Source organism: Falco rusticolus, chromosome 6 (genome assembly GCF_015220075.1).
Source record: "Falco rusticolus isolate bFalRus1 chromosome 6, bFalRus1.pri, whole genome shotgun sequence".
Classification (NCBI taxonomy): domain Eukaryota; kingdom Metazoa; phylum Chordata; class Aves; order Falconiformes; family Falconidae; genus Falco; species Falco rusticolus.
Genome location: NC_051192.1, coordinates 62,786,266 through 62,801,155, shown reverse-complemented (window position 1 = coordinate 62,801,155; position 14,890 = coordinate 62,786,266). Strand labels below are relative to the sequence as shown.

At 41.6% G+C, this 14,890-nt stretch overlaps 1 protein-coding gene across 3 annotated transcripts in view; it reads left to right on the top strand.

Moving 5' to 3' along the window:
• The first annotated feature begins 1,296 nt into the window (after positions 1–1,296).
• Positions 1,297–14,890, top strand: part of TAF1B (TATA-box binding protein associated factor, RNA polymerase I subunit B) — a 53,470-nt gene continuing 39,876 nt past the window's right edge. For 2 of the 3 annotated variants that reach the window (XR_005104899.1, XM_037391927.1), the window contains exons 1-7: positions 1,300–1,406; positions 2,293–2,391; positions 2,891–2,978; positions 5,944–6,041; positions 6,330–6,425; positions 7,033–7,162; positions 10,562–10,718. Coding sequence is in view for 2 of the 3 variants with exons in the window: in XM_037391927.1 (XP_037247824.1) it covers positions 1,353–1,406; positions 2,293–2,391; positions 2,891–2,978; positions 5,944–6,041; positions 6,330–6,425; positions 7,033–7,162; positions 10,562–10,718 (722 nt within the window). In the remaining variant the exon portion in view is untranslated. Of the gene's footprint in view, positions 1,407–2,292; positions 2,392–2,890; positions 2,979–5,943; positions 6,042–6,329; positions 6,426–7,032; positions 7,163–10,561; positions 10,719–14,890 lie in introns of all 3 variants that reach the window. The other variant, XM_037391928.1, reaches the window with a different exon arrangement.

Below are 14,890 nucleotides of genomic sequence, written 5' to 3'. Positions count from 1 at the left end.
CTAGCTCTGTACATATCCTCCAACATCAATATAACCACAGCTGTCAAGGCAGCCTCACCTCTTTCTATGTATATTTTAGCTTTAATTTTTTCCCATGCTTTCACTTAGTGGACCTTTTTTTTTTTTTTTTTTTTTAAGGGGCCTAAACCTGTTCTCCAATTTTGTGGGCAAATTCACTGCAATAACAGATCTTGGTGTTTACACCTCTTTAAACATTATTATTAGTGTGCAAGAAATTAGAGACCTACATCAAGATCTGGAGGTTTGGGGTTTTTTTTTTAATTGAAAGCGAATTTCAGATCATAGTTTCCCTCACTGAAGGATCTCCAAGCACTTTACATAGTTAAATGAGTTCTTGTGGCTTCCTTTTGTACGCGCAGTAGCAGCCCCCTTTCCAACAGCTTCGGCACAGCCTCAGCGGTCACCTGCTATGTGCACTCAGCCAGGGTGATGCGAAGGTGGGGATGCAGGAGCTCAGTGCAGAGGCCTGGCGGTGGGCTAGGGCTGAAGCAGCACGTGTCCCCTCCAGTCCCCAGGACACCGCAGCAGGGAAGTGCCCCACATCCCCTGGAAGCACCCATGTCCCTTCAATGAAGCGCCCTGTGTCCCCTCAGAGATGAGGTGCCTGTGTCCCCTCAGTGAAGCACCTTATGTCCCCCTCAGAGATGAGACACCCTATGTCTCTTCAATGAAGCACCCCATGTCCCCCCAGAGGGGAAGCACCCTGCGTGTCCTCAGAGGTGAAGCACCCATGACCCCTCAATGAAGCATCTAATGACCCCTCTGAGGTGAAGCATCCATGTCCCCTCAATGAAGCACCCTAAGTCCCCTCAAGAGATGAAGTGCCTGTGTCCCATCAGTGAAGCACCCAGTGTCCCCTCTGAGGTGCAGCACCCATGTCCCCTCAGTGAAGCACCCAATGTCCCCTCAGAGGCGAAGCACTCACCTTCCCTCGGTGCCACGCCCTCCCCCCGGGGCCTGTATGGGCCCCTTGGCCACCGCGGTGGGCCCAGCGCCAGCAACACCCCCCCGGCGCCACCTCAGCCCACAAGCGCCGGAGCACAGAGGCCCCTCAGCGCCTTCCAGCCGCCCCGCCGAGAGCTCTCCGGGGAGGGGAGACGGGACACGGCGGGACCCCGCGGCGCCCGCCGCCAGCGGGAGATGGCGATCCACCGGCCAGCTCCAGGCCTGGCGAACACAGCGTCCGCCCGCGGCACCCAGGCCGGGCGGGGGGGCGGCCTCGCGGCGGGCCCGGAACGCAAGTGCCGGGGCTGCAGTTTCCAGGCCGGCCCGCAGTGCCGGCACTCGGCGCAGTTGCCGCGGTGTGTGCCCAGGGGCGGCTGCCGGCATGGATGAGGAGGCCACGGTGGGGGCCGGGCGGCTCCGCGGCTCAGGGAACGGGAACGGTGGGGGCGGCTAGTTTCGCTGGGCCGGAGGGAGCTGGCGGAGCGCGGCGGCTGCGGCCGCGTGGGAGGCGCTTCCCCGCCGGGCGTTCAGCGGCTGCGGGCTGTGGCCGGGGGGGTGTCCGGCGGCGCTCGGCGGCTCCGGCGGGAGAGCGGAGGCGCCGCTGGGCGCTGCCTGCCCCGGCACGGCCTGGCCCACCCTGCCCGCCGGGCAAGGCCGGGGTCCGGAGGTGGCGGGCGAGGCCCTGCCCGGACCCCTCGGCATGGCGGCCGTGGGCCGGGTGCTTCGGCCCGGCCGGGGGCCGTGAGGGGCCGCGGGGGTGCCGGCCGTGCCCGCCGGGCGTGCAGGGGGCTGTGCGTGCCCAGCACGCTCGTGGGGCGTGCTCCTGAAAAATGCCTTATTTTAATCTGTACGTTTCCCTTTTTTCCTCATCCTCCGCCGGTTTCTCCGGGAAGTCTCTCTTTCTGGCGGGACGGCTCCTCATCGACTTGTGCAGGCTTTCTTCGGCTGCACCCGTTTCTGCACAGCTCTGGGCATTTACCCTTCCTTCCCTCTAACGCTCTCGGCCTCCTGTCCCAGCTCCCATTTCCAGTGGTGCCTTTTCTGAAGCTGTGCCATGTGTGCACTAGGTGTGCGTTATTCTGCCCCATGTTCTCATGTCCGTGTACACAAGAGCTGATGCTTGCCAGCTAAAATTATTTGTTCACAGTTACCTATGACTGATAGCGAATGCTATCGTTAGTTGTTATCAACTAGCACTAACGTAAAAGGCCTAAATATTCATCTCTATGAATAATCTCAAAAGCTGAGCCAATAGCCTAGTGATAGTGCTGTTTGTTTTACTTAAACATGTTTGAAACTCTTGTGGGGTTTTTTTTCCCCTTTTAGAGAGATTTTAATGAGCGCTGCGCCCAATGTTCGGAAGTGAACTGGGGTCTCACTGACGGAGGCCGGTTTTATTGCAGATCTTGCCACAATGTTACTGAGGTAAAAAGCTAAGCTACTGGCCTTGGGAAAGGTTTGGTTTGATTGCTTCTTGGTTTTAAGAAAATACTAGGTTTTTTTCTTCTTTGGCATTAGGAGTTAAAAGACTCCTAATGAAGTTGTTGTTCTTTTTCATGCTTTACTTGACACTGTTTAAAACTAATGTTGCTTAAAATCACAAAATTTTAAATGAGCCACCTTAAGAGGCTATGTTGCTGTGGCTGTAGTGCCAGCATGCTGTCTAGATGCCTTAAAAGTATTGCCTCGGTATTCCACTGTGCTTTAGTACAGTACCAGTGTAGGCAAACCCTGATGCACATCACCCTTATGTTCAGGATAGTAATTCTGTATTTTTGCAATTTCTGAATGAGGAGTTCAGAATGTTCTGTCTCCCTTTAATTTGGAAATTTGAACAAGTTCCTCTGTTATGTTTATGGTGGGGCAATCTATGGATGTTAGGCCTGGCATTTTTTTATTGCTAAGATATATTCCTGTTTTGCAGAGAACTAGAGAAGTTGTAAACACTGATTTTCTTTGTAACGCAAGAGTCCAGACAATCTCCAAAGGTTTAAGAAAGAAGGAAAAAAAGGGTATGTATGAGCTTCTCTTTGTATTTTGCATAAGAACATCTGTTCAGCCGAGGTTTACCTAGCCCATTGTATCTCTGATGGTGACAAAAAGCAGATGGCTAGGAAAGACTGTAAGAAGAGGAACAAAACACACCTCCTAGATGCTGTCACAACCTTCAGTGGTCACTTTTGTTGACTTTCTGAGCCATAGGTGACCTCTGTGAGCCTGGTGGTGGGTTGTTTTTTGGATTGAACAGAGCTTTATGTTACTTGTTGCCACTTTGATTTGTGGAAGCTAATGCTCACTGAACATACTGGTGGAATGCATTCAGATGTGGTGATCCCTTTGTTCCTTCCTTGTGAAAAGTTGTCTGTCTTTGTGAGGTGTGATGGTGGTCCAGCTCTCAGAATGTCAGTATGGCTTGGATTACAGGTACTTGGCCCTGTAACCTATGCACAAACCTACACAGAAGAGATTTTGAGCAGTTACAATAGCTAAACCAATATTACGTCTTTCATCCAGAATCACTTCTATACTTTTAATTTCATGATTCAGAAGAGCAAGCAGTAGTCATTACATATTATGATACATGCCATAAGGATGTTATGGTAAGGCTGCTACTGGAGCTATATATGTATACTGTGATGGCTGGATAGATGTTTTATTGTTGTGGCCATTTTCAAAAAGCAAAAATGCATTACAATACCAAATGAAGCATGAGGTTAGCTTTGTCTCCAATACGGTGATCTATCTTTGCTCTACTGTGGTGGCAGTGGATTGCTATGTTCCTTCAAAAAGAACAATTGTGTGGAAGTGAAGGGAGGAATGGAAAGAGGAACAACCTTAACACCTTCTCTTGTCTTTATTCTGTATTGCTTCTAAAGTCTGAGCTGTGTACCACTTGGTGCTTTTTATTTCTCCTGTTAGGAAGGTCATTAGCCATCCCCCAGGCTTCTCAAGAAAGAAATCCTTAGATTTGCACAGTCCCTTCTGTGAGTGCAGTTACATTATATTATGGCAGCTTCCATGCATGAATAGGAGTAAGCTCAGTCTGTGGTTAAAGCCAACATCATTGTGGTGGTTTGACCCTGGCCGGATGCCAGGTGCCCACTGAAGCTGCTCTGTCATTCCCCTCCTCAACCAGGCAGGGAAGAGACAATACAGTGAAAGGCTCATGGGTTGAGATAAGGCAGGGAGGTCACTCAGCAATTACTATCACAGGCAAAACAGATTTGACTTGGGGAAAATTAGTTTAATTTATTATAGTTCAGATCAGAAAAAGCACTTTTCCCCACCCCTCCCTTCTTCCCAGGCTTAACTTTATTCCTGATTTCTCTGCCTCCTCCCCCAAGCGGTGCAGGGGAACAGGGAATGGCAGTTTATCATCAGTTCATCACATGTTGTTTCTGCTGCTCTTTCCTCCTCACACTCTTCCCCTGCCCTAGCATGGGGTCCCTCCCACGGGAGACAGTTCTCCATGAACTCCAATGTGAGTCCTTCCCGTGGGCTGCAGTTCTTCACAAACTGCTCTGGCGTGGGTCCCTCCCACAGGGTGCAGTCCTTCAGGCACAGGCTGCTCCAGCCTGGGTCCCCCATGGGTTCACAAGTCCTGCCAGCAAACCTGCTCTAGCATGGACTCCTTTCCCCACGGGTCCACAGGTCCTGTCAGGGGCCTGCTCCAGCACAGGCTTCCCGTGGGGTCACAGCCTCCTTTGAGCATCCACCTGCTCCAGCATGAGGCCCTCCATGGGCTGCAGGTGGGTATCTGCTTCACCTAACCTCCATGGGCTGCAGGGGCACAGCCTGCCTCACCATGGTCATCACCACAGACTGCAGGGGAATCTTTGCTCTCGTGCCTGGAGCACCTCCTGCCCCTCCTGCACTGACCTGGGTGTCTGCAGAGTTGCTGCTGTCACATATTCTCACTCCTCTTTTCCACTGCAGTTTGTTTGCGCAGATTCCCCCCTGCCCCCTTCTTAAATATGTTATTCCAGAGGCGCTACCACTGTTGCTGATGGGCTCAGCCTTGGCCAGCATTGGGTCCGTCTCGGAGCCAACTGGTATTGGCTCTATTGGAAGTGGGGGAAGCTTCTGGCATCTTCTCACAGAAACCACCCCTGTGCCCCCCCTCAAAAAAAACCCCACAAAAAACACCTTGCCATGCAAACCAGTTACAATCATTAAAGCAGGGCAGAAACTTTGGGCAGGTAGCTTCTAAGATGGTAAGATGCAAGGTGTGATTGGAAGGAAAAATTAGAACAAGCATGGAGGGAATGAAAAGGAAATTGAGAAATGCAGAGAAAATTTCTAAAACAAACAGCGTATAGAAAAGGAGTTATAAATATAGAGAGGTACGGGTGAAAAGTAAACATAATGTAGTCTGAGGGAATAGTGAATAGATTGGAGCAGACCCACTCCTTATGGAAACCATATTGTGCTAAGATTTGCTAGAAGCTCAGAATATCTGAGAAAGTTTCTTTCATTTAAATGTGTATGATTCTGTGAGAGAGAATGGTGTAGAACGGTGAAGAACGTGGTGATATTGGTTGGGTTTTTGCCTGACTCACCACTGTGATGCGTTCCAGTTTTCTGTGCCAGGGATGGGAAAGAAATGGTCATATTTAAGTTTTTAACGACACCTTCTCAGTTATTTTGGAATTGGTCACTTAACAACTCTCCACTGGATTACAAATGCCACACTGGAAGTTAGAGTGAAGTATGTTATTCATGGGAAATGTGTAGAGAGCACTGATTGTTCAATAGCTTTTCTTCTTCATTAAGACTGTGAATAAAAGGAAGTTAATGGAGTATTCAGTGTAGCTGGTCTATGCTTTAGTATCTGAAATTATTAGAGACACATGTCTCTGTCCTGTTACCAAGGGAACAGAATATTAAGTAGAAATAAGTGTGCATAAGGTTAAACAAAAGACCCAAAACAATACAAACAAAAAACCCCAACATACTTTTTTTTTTTTTTTTATTTAGATGGAGGGTATGAATGGTATGTTTGTGAAGGCTTTCAGCTTGTACTCAAGAAACAAGCTGAAGCTTTAGAAGCGCTAGGAGTATGCCCACAAATGAAGGTATGTAGGTGTCAATGTGAGTTGTACACACTGTGTGTCTGTTACAGGAGTTGTTAATTTAAAAGTCATTTTTAAAGTGAATTGAAAACTGCATGTTTAAAAACATTGAGCTTATAAAAACATACTTAGTTTCTCTGGTAATTTTAGAACATAGTTTGTAAATCACAGTTAATAAAATTAGAGCTGGAACATTATGCAGATTCCCAGGTTAAAAATTGCACTCTATTCTCTCAGCAATTAATGATCTTGTAAACTTTGTACTAATCACTATCCATTTGTATTTATCAGGATGAAATTCTGTGCACTTTTTGGAGGTGTTACCTTCAGAAGAGCAATCAGGCATATTGCAACAGACCAGCTGAGGGAACTGTCAAAGCATTATCAGTAAGTGAAAAGCTCAAATCCCATGAGATATGTGGTATCTTTTTAAAAAGCAGCAGCAGAAACCTTCTTTATTCAAGCTACATATCTATCTTGTGCTAATGTCACTTCAGTATGAAGGATTTCTTCTAAACTGGGTTCCACGTGTCCATTTTGTTTAATTTTTTTTCCTGTTTTGAGAGACAGTTACTTCTCTGAGTATGGAAAGCTGCTTATTTAAAAATAATGCTTTGTCTTGGCATGGATAGTCAGTAGATAGAGCAGAAATTGCAATACAAAATGCATCATCAACTACCATCCTTGCCTGTCTGCTCTCCTGAAGTTACTTATTTCATCAAGCTTTGATTCTGTATATTGCCAACTTTCTGGTCATTCTAGCAGACTGAAATGTAATTAATACTAAAAGTCTTTGTATCTTTGAGAAATCCCTTAAGAATGCTTTTTTGCAGGGTTTATGTATTGGTGATTCATAGAGAAAGTAAAAATGTGAACAGTTTGGGTTTAAACTTAATTTACTGTTGCTCTTGAATCTATTGTGCTTTATTTGGTTTCTTCAGATTGAAACAGCAACTAACAGTAGATGAAACGATGACTTATTTACAAAAAACAGGTATGCAACAGCAGTACTGATGTGGACAGCGAACCAGAGAGATCTAGCCTTCAGTTCTTGTCTGTCTCTGAAAGTGAGGGGGATTTACTGACTGATTGCAGCTTTGTCTCATCGGCTGGCAAGATCTCAGGTAGGAGCAATGAACTGAACTATCTGGAAAACATTTTTGTGTAGTTTTTTAATCTAAATAAATAAATATATTAAAAAATGTATTCATGTACAGTGAACTGGAGGAACTGGTTGGAAAGTGTGAAGTTTTCAGTCCTGTTTGCCACTAGAGTACTTTATATTCTACCAGAAACTAGATTACTTCCAAACCCCGCCCAAGGAGACGAACATTGAACAGGACCTGGAAATACAATGGGAAATGCAGGAGGAAGTTCTGTTTTATAATGAGTTTACTCCATGCATCCTGCTTGGAGCGATAAAATATTGCTGTTTTATCTGCAAAGCTAGATGTTCACAAACACAGCAGCTTTAAAGAATAAACACTTGTTTAGCTAATAGTAGAGCTTCCAGTCATGATTTTGATGGTGAAAAAGCATGAGTGTGTTCTTTTGTGGGGGGAGTATTTTTTTTCTATCTAATATTTAATTAATTAATATTTAGCTTTCTAATTTTTTTCCTTACAGTGTTTTTGGTACTTCTGTATCTTTTGTGTCTGCATTCTTTTTACTACTTTCCCTATAATGCCTATCAAAAATTTTAGCATTCCATCAGTTTCTCTTTTCTGGTCACAATATCAACCTGAAAATATTTACAGAATGCTAAACATTTTAATTAAAATGTTATAGAATATTGCAGTGTTTCGTGCTACTTGGGCAAGTGTAATGCCAGACAATGCTGCAATGTCAGGTGCTGGAAGTACATTTCAAGGCACATTTGAAAGCTTTTGTTTGTGTTTTAAACTTCTGATAGGTTTTGTTTTTTACTTTATTCTTTGCTTGCCTTTTTTCTTTGTCTCAGTGTTTCTTTTTCCCCTGTTATGTGCTATCCTCTTTATGTCCCATTTCTGTTCTGTAATATTGCCTGTCTGCTTTCACAAGAATGCAATTTTGTTCTTTCATGTTTTTCTCTTTATTTTGTGAAGTCCAGAAATGGTAATTGTATCAGAAACTTGATCTGCAGCAATTAAAAAAAAAATAAGACATTTTTAAAAACCCAAACAGAATTAGAGAGCGGAAAAAGGTGCAAAAATGGTGACACAAATATTTGTGAATATAATGCAAGTACCTTGCATCCTTATATATTTAAATAACAAAATTTTCAGGTAAAGAGTCACCTTATGTTTGTACGTGTAGTCAGTGGATCTTGGGTATTATACAAATACATATTATAGGAAGAGGAAAGAATTGAGTGAAAAATTCCTAGTGAAAATATTCCACTGATTTTTTTTTTTCCTTTTTTGATGTCAGGAGGAACTCCTTTCTTCCTTGGTAGTTGTGCCTTTTGGAGTTAAGTTTCTTAGAGTTTTAGAACAGCTAGACAGTCTTAAGATAGGCTGTATTTTAACATGTTCTTGGTCTGTTGTTTCAGAGGTTGAATTCAGCTTTAAGTAGTCTATACCAATTTCACTAAAAGCACTTGAAATTAGTCGAGGGTTCAAAGACACTAGAAGCACAAAATTGGTGAAATCTGGTGAAATCAAACAAACAAAGACATTATTTTGTATATTGAAATTTAACACAAATAATACTAAACGTGTTTTAGTCAATTAGAAATTCTTGTGCAGATTCATAGGTTTCCTTTTCTGTGCTGTTTTTACTGAGCTGTTATTGCTACAGACTGGAAACCTCAACACCTGTTTTTTTCCTAAGAGGCTTGTCTAACCGGCAGGCTCCTTTTTTTTTTTTTTTTTTTTTTTTTGGTTATTTTTGTGCAGGGTTAATAGCAAATTCTACTTAGTGTAGCACTGAGATATTGCTAGAGAAGCCTGTTAAACTCTTAAATTATTAGATGTGTGTAACTGTGTGTTGTCATGCCTTGCATAAGCTGGAAGAAATAAAAGGAAATTGTGTGCCATCATTAAGGCCACAAATATAATGAGGATTATTTTAAATTGAGTTGAATGTGAATTTAATAGCGAAGATTCAGTCACGAAGCTGGCTTTAAACAGAAGCATCCATGTAAAAGGTGAAACTGTTGACTAAAAGGATTAACTGATGTTCCTCCTCCTGTCTCTGATGCACCTATACGTGACAGATGTCGTAGGGTGCTCTCATCTAGACCTTGTCTTGGCCTGTACCAGGTGTGTGGTGGGGCCGGTTCCTGTAAGGTGCTGCGGTGTCTGTGGTGCTGCTGGCCGCCGGTTTGGGAGCCGGTAGGTGGCATCAAAGACCAGTTCTGGCTCAGGAACACGGGATTTGCAGTGTCTTCATACTGCCTGTCAATGGGTGCTGGACCCCTACCACTGACCGCTGTCGCCTTACAGGCTTGGCTGTCACCTGCCAGCATAACCATGGAGCTGCCAAGCTCTCTGAAGTCTTAAACTGTTTTTTTGCAGGCTTCTTGCCATGGCCCTGCAGCTCCCAGCTGGGGAGCTGCGGATCGAGCCATTGCTGTTCCTGCCTGAACAGGTGAAGAATCTGTGGGGAAACACAATGAGAAAATCTCTACAGAATTGATGTTGGTATTTTGTATGGTGGGCTTTAAATGCATTTTCATTCATCCTAGCTATGTAGAGAAGAGACAGTTTTGTGGTTTTAATTCCTCCTTTCCTGAACTCCCAAGTTTCACTGCTGAGAAGGTTCCTAACTCATAAATCACTCTACTAAATGAAATTTCTCATTGCTGCTTCTCTTAGCTTTTAGTGATTCATCTCAGTAAAGAAGTAGGGAGGTCTAGTTGGTTGTTGTTGTTGAATATTTTTTTCACCCTCTTCACCATTTGCTACATTTTTGTTCTAAAGGTGTTTCTTTGTAATTGAATTTAGGTTCTTTTAAAAAAAACTATCTGCATTTCCACATTAGAGATTACATGTACACGCCTTAACCTCAGTAAAATTTCTGCGATGTAAATCATTTTCTCATTAAAGTCCCAACTGTATTGAAGTTGATGTTTTAATCCCCAACTCTGAGGCATTGATTTAAGTATGTCATATTTTCCCTTGTTTCCTCACTGTTCCCTTATCTCTCAAATGGAAAGCAGTATTTCCAGCCCATAAGTACTGCTAGTTATATGTTGTATAGAAGTTAATGTCCTTCTAGAACTCCAGGTTTAAGTGTAGTTCCCCCAAAAATGTCGGTTTTGATGGGTACCAGAGGGAGTTTTGTCTCTTTGTGTGATCCACTGTCTTAGTCAAGTGAAGTAGCAGTTTATGAAACAGGTTGTCATCTCATATTGTGGTAGGTGAATACAGTAGAGTTAAGCTGTTAACTACCAAACTACTCAAAGTAATGATTTCAAAATATTACTGATTGCTGAACAAGGGTCCCTGTAGGTTCCTTTATCTTGTTTTCTGTATGCCACGGATCATGTGTATATCATATCAATTACTTATTTTCTTTCCTGTTTTTAACATAAACCCAAGAAAGCACCTCTGTGTGCTCTGGATCAGTAGATGGTAGTTTGTATTTAATGAAGAACCAAAAGGAGAAACTGAGGATGACGATGCCAATGACCCTTTCATTTTGTTACATGGCCTTACTCTGGTTGAGAGAACCAATGACGTTATCTGATCTCTTAAGGTATGAATACTCTCTTGTGAAATATTTGTTGCTTATATAAATAACAATTTTTTTAAAAAATTAGATCTCTACTATTGCCCTCTTAGTAATTTGTTCAGTAATAGTGAGAAGTTCTCTACATTTGGTTGTCTTACCTTTTCTTTGACATAACGATTCATGCAGCTGCTTTTGGAGAACAGTCTCCTTCAGTGATTGCAATGAATCTCGAAGATGTGTAAGGGATAAGGTTTTGGAGTTAAAGAAAGTTTTTACCCTTCTCTTTCAAAATGTCATAAGATTCACTGTATGGTCACACTTGCTATATTGATTTTGTCGGCATGCCAGAATAAATGACTAAACATTCTCCAGAACTTACAGCAGTGTCATCATACAAACAATACCAGCAGTCTATAGTGATCTGGAAGGTAGCTAAGTAGCTTCACGCAATGGAGTTGGGCAGAGAAATTAATGTAGGAAGCCCTTTTTTGTTTTCTTGTCTTTGTATCTGTAATTAGCAGAGTTCAGAACAACACAGCTTTAAACATAGTAGAAATAAAATGTTCTAATGATAGGGTTTGATGCTAAATGGAGACCATCAAACTATTGCTGACAATGCAGTTCCCTTCTCGCCCTTACAACAAGGATATGAACACAATCCTTATTTACTTAAGGAATTAAAAATAATTCAGCAATATTTCTTGTTTGCAATAAATATTTTAAATCAGGCTCAAATAGTTTAAATTCAGGAATTCTTAGATTTTCCTTGGAAGACTTTTTGTATACTGATACTCCTTTTTAACAAGTGTTGAAATACTGGGTATTGCTAAAAAGATGGTGAAAAAATGTTACTTCACCAAAATTTATGGAACAGAAAGACTCAAATAACTACATTGGCAAAGCAAACTGAAAACTTGGACAAAATAAAGGAAACATTGATTCAAAATTCAGTTGATACGGTAGATTTCAGTTCTTCAATTTTTATTTTTCAAATATATAACCTGTAAGCTAAAAGGCAAGGCACTGAGTACATCATCCCCCACCTGTGGTGCATATAACTAGTACTGCTGCTGAAGGTGTGATGCGTCCAAGGGAAGTTTACCCCGGAGTCTGATCTTCCATTGTGGCCTCTCTCCCCCTGGAGTGCCAGCTTCCACCTGTGCTTTTCTAGCTTTGTTCAAGCTTTCTGAGAAGGATGGGTATTGAAGAATCCTCTTTTGCAAGTACTTGTAAAACAAGGGGAGGTTTGTATGTCTCGAAGTACAGTATTTAATACTAGCTAATTTATTTCTATGCAAAACTGTGTTTAACCCTTTGATTTAACTTCAGGGGGTGGCTGTTGCCTTCATCGATCAGAATTGCACAAACCATTGCATATTTGCATAACTGGATATGCTGTTGCATAAAAGATGCTTGTAAAATGTTCAGCAAAATGCCACAGTATTCAGAATTCAAACTAACATCCTACAATACAGAAGTATTTATTGAGTAGATTAAAAACTAGTAGAACTCAAAGGTAGTTTTCAATAAGATTTGTTACTGACTGTCTTCCTAAGAAAATTCTGTAAAAGTGATAACTGTCATAGCATACTCTGTATTTATTTTCTAATCGTTGACAAAAATACATAAATCCTGTCTGGGATGTTTGCATATGGCAAAAATCCAACTAGTAAATTACAATTATGGAGCAGATGGTTCACAGTAAAGAATTATTGCTTAGCCCATCCTGTTTGGAGAGAAAAATGAATGATTAAACGTCTATTCTTTGGTTACTGTATCTTGGAAACTGTCTCTGGAAAGCATGTGAGGTAATAATGAGGCAAATACATCTGTTTTAGTATGGTGGTGTAGTCTGGAAAAAAAACAAACGCAACCAAACAACAACAGCAAAACCCCCCCAACTGTCAAAGTCAACTGTTAAGAGGAAACGTAGATTGTGTTGTTTGCATATTAATGGTATATTGTTGTATTTGGCACTTTAAAAATTGGAGACTGCAGAAAAGATCCAGGAAAATGATTCAGAACCTGGAGAACATCCTTTGTGCTGAGATCCTTAAGAGATGAGCACATTTGTTTCAAAGGAGTTAAAGGAATCATAAAAACAGTAAAAAAAGCTGGAAAAGGAGAGAGAAAAAAATTATGTACAAAGTATAGCACAGAAAGGCATAATCAGAAACTAATAATTGGAAATTGAAATAAGATTATTTGAATGAGATACCATTTAATTAGATACAATTTATGGGTATAATACTTTTAAAAGTGGGTAAATCAGAATGATTCAGTGACTTTAGATGCACTGAACGTATGAACTGAATTAAATGCAGAAAGTGATGTGTAAAAGAATGTAATTTGTATTGCAAAGTTTTACCATGATACGATAGTTATATAAGACCGTAATTACATTATCATGCTTCCCTCCCTACCCTTAAGGTCTTTGCCTTTCAGAAGTTTGATGAAGAAGGAGAAAGAATTTTAAATTGCATGAACTACCATAAAATACTTGTTTTCTAACTTCTGAATATTTAAGTTCAGAAAATCAGACAATGTTCACATTTTTGCATGCATTAAGATATGCAGATCAAAATAGCGACAGACCAGAGATGAAAACTATTCAGAGAAAACATAAAGCATTACCTTTTAAATCTTTATAGGCAAATTGTTTTATTTAAACCAGCTGAATTACAGTTGTGTTTAAAGTTCTGCCTTGTTTTTTCTTCAGTTTGGTTTTCTCCCTACCCTGAAGTCAGCTGACTGCTGCTCCTCCCTTGTGATACATGCTTAGGCACTATAGTAGGGCAATCTGCCAGCTTTTAAAGGATTTACAACACCAAAAATACACTCCTCCTTGCTACTTGACACACTTAACAGAAAAACACTACAATTACCTCCTCTGATAGGAACATTTTGGTTTAAAAATAGCATATTTAACAATCTTCTACTCAACATTTTGCAACACATTAAATCCTTTTCCATTGTGAAGAGGTTGACAGTACTTTGTATGCTGCATATTATTTATCTAAATAATAAAATTGTTGGCTTGCGGAAAAAGTTTCAAGATGCTAGATTTTGAGATTCTGAGAACTAATGCCTTTCAAATGAGGTTATACCTAGCTGTGCTGGCAAGACTAAACTTGGAATTGGTTTGTGGCATTACTGTGTGGCTTTAACAGATGCATCATTTCCTCGTAGCATGCAGAAGACCTAGGATTTTTTTCATACTTGTGCCTTACTAATGTATGCTGCTGCTGTAATTAAAAGAACATGGACTGTGTACTGTATCTACTAGTCAAATTTTCAGGCACTTCACTGATAGAACATAGTCTTGCAAGTGTTTTAATCATCTGTCTGTTAAATGAAAGGTTTGGAAGATCAGACAGAAGAAACTGAAGTGCTCTTCCATATCTGGGGTTTTGGAGTAAGTGTTAAAAACCTGAATCATCAGCACACTGTATTCATAACAGGGTATTTAGAATGTAAAAACAACTCTTAACCTGAGAGAAAAGCATTATTTTGTATGGAAAAAGTAATTTCAAGCTAGGAAGGATGTCACTATTTTTTAAACAGTTGCAATGCTTTGGCTTGGTGTAGCCAAGTTAGTGAAAACTTTTTTTAAAAAAAAAAATAAAATATTGGTGGACATTGCTTGTTTCTTGCAGTTTAAAGATGTGGTTCCAGCATCAGTTTAAGCTGATGCAAGTTTCTGTTGCTATGGTCCTGCATAAACATTCCTGTTCTTTCTCTTGCCCTGAGTACTAGAATTAATCTGGTTTATGGTACATTAGTTGAAAAAAGTAGATCTGTAGAAAACTAATTTTGCAAAAGAAAGTTTCACCAGACATTTTAGTGCAGGTTAATTTGCTTCGTTGCAGTTCGTTTCCACCTTGTGCTGGCAGTAATGTTCCTGCAGTCAGCTGAGTCTGGAAATCTGTATGGTTGGGATCAAACCCTGGAAAACAAAAGACTAGTTCTCAATCTAATCCTTTGTTTGAGAAGTCACACAAGTGCTTTTGTCAGCAGGGAGGAGTGTGTGGCTAAGGGTTGAAGGGAGGGTGGGATTTCTCATTTCAGAGGCAGCAAGCTGTTGGGGTGGTTTGGCTGCAATCACCACTACACCACACCCGAAGGAAGGTCCTGATTGTTTGTCCTCTTCCAGGTGCTTCTGTGCTGGCTCAGTAGGTTGCTGCTCTCACTGTCTT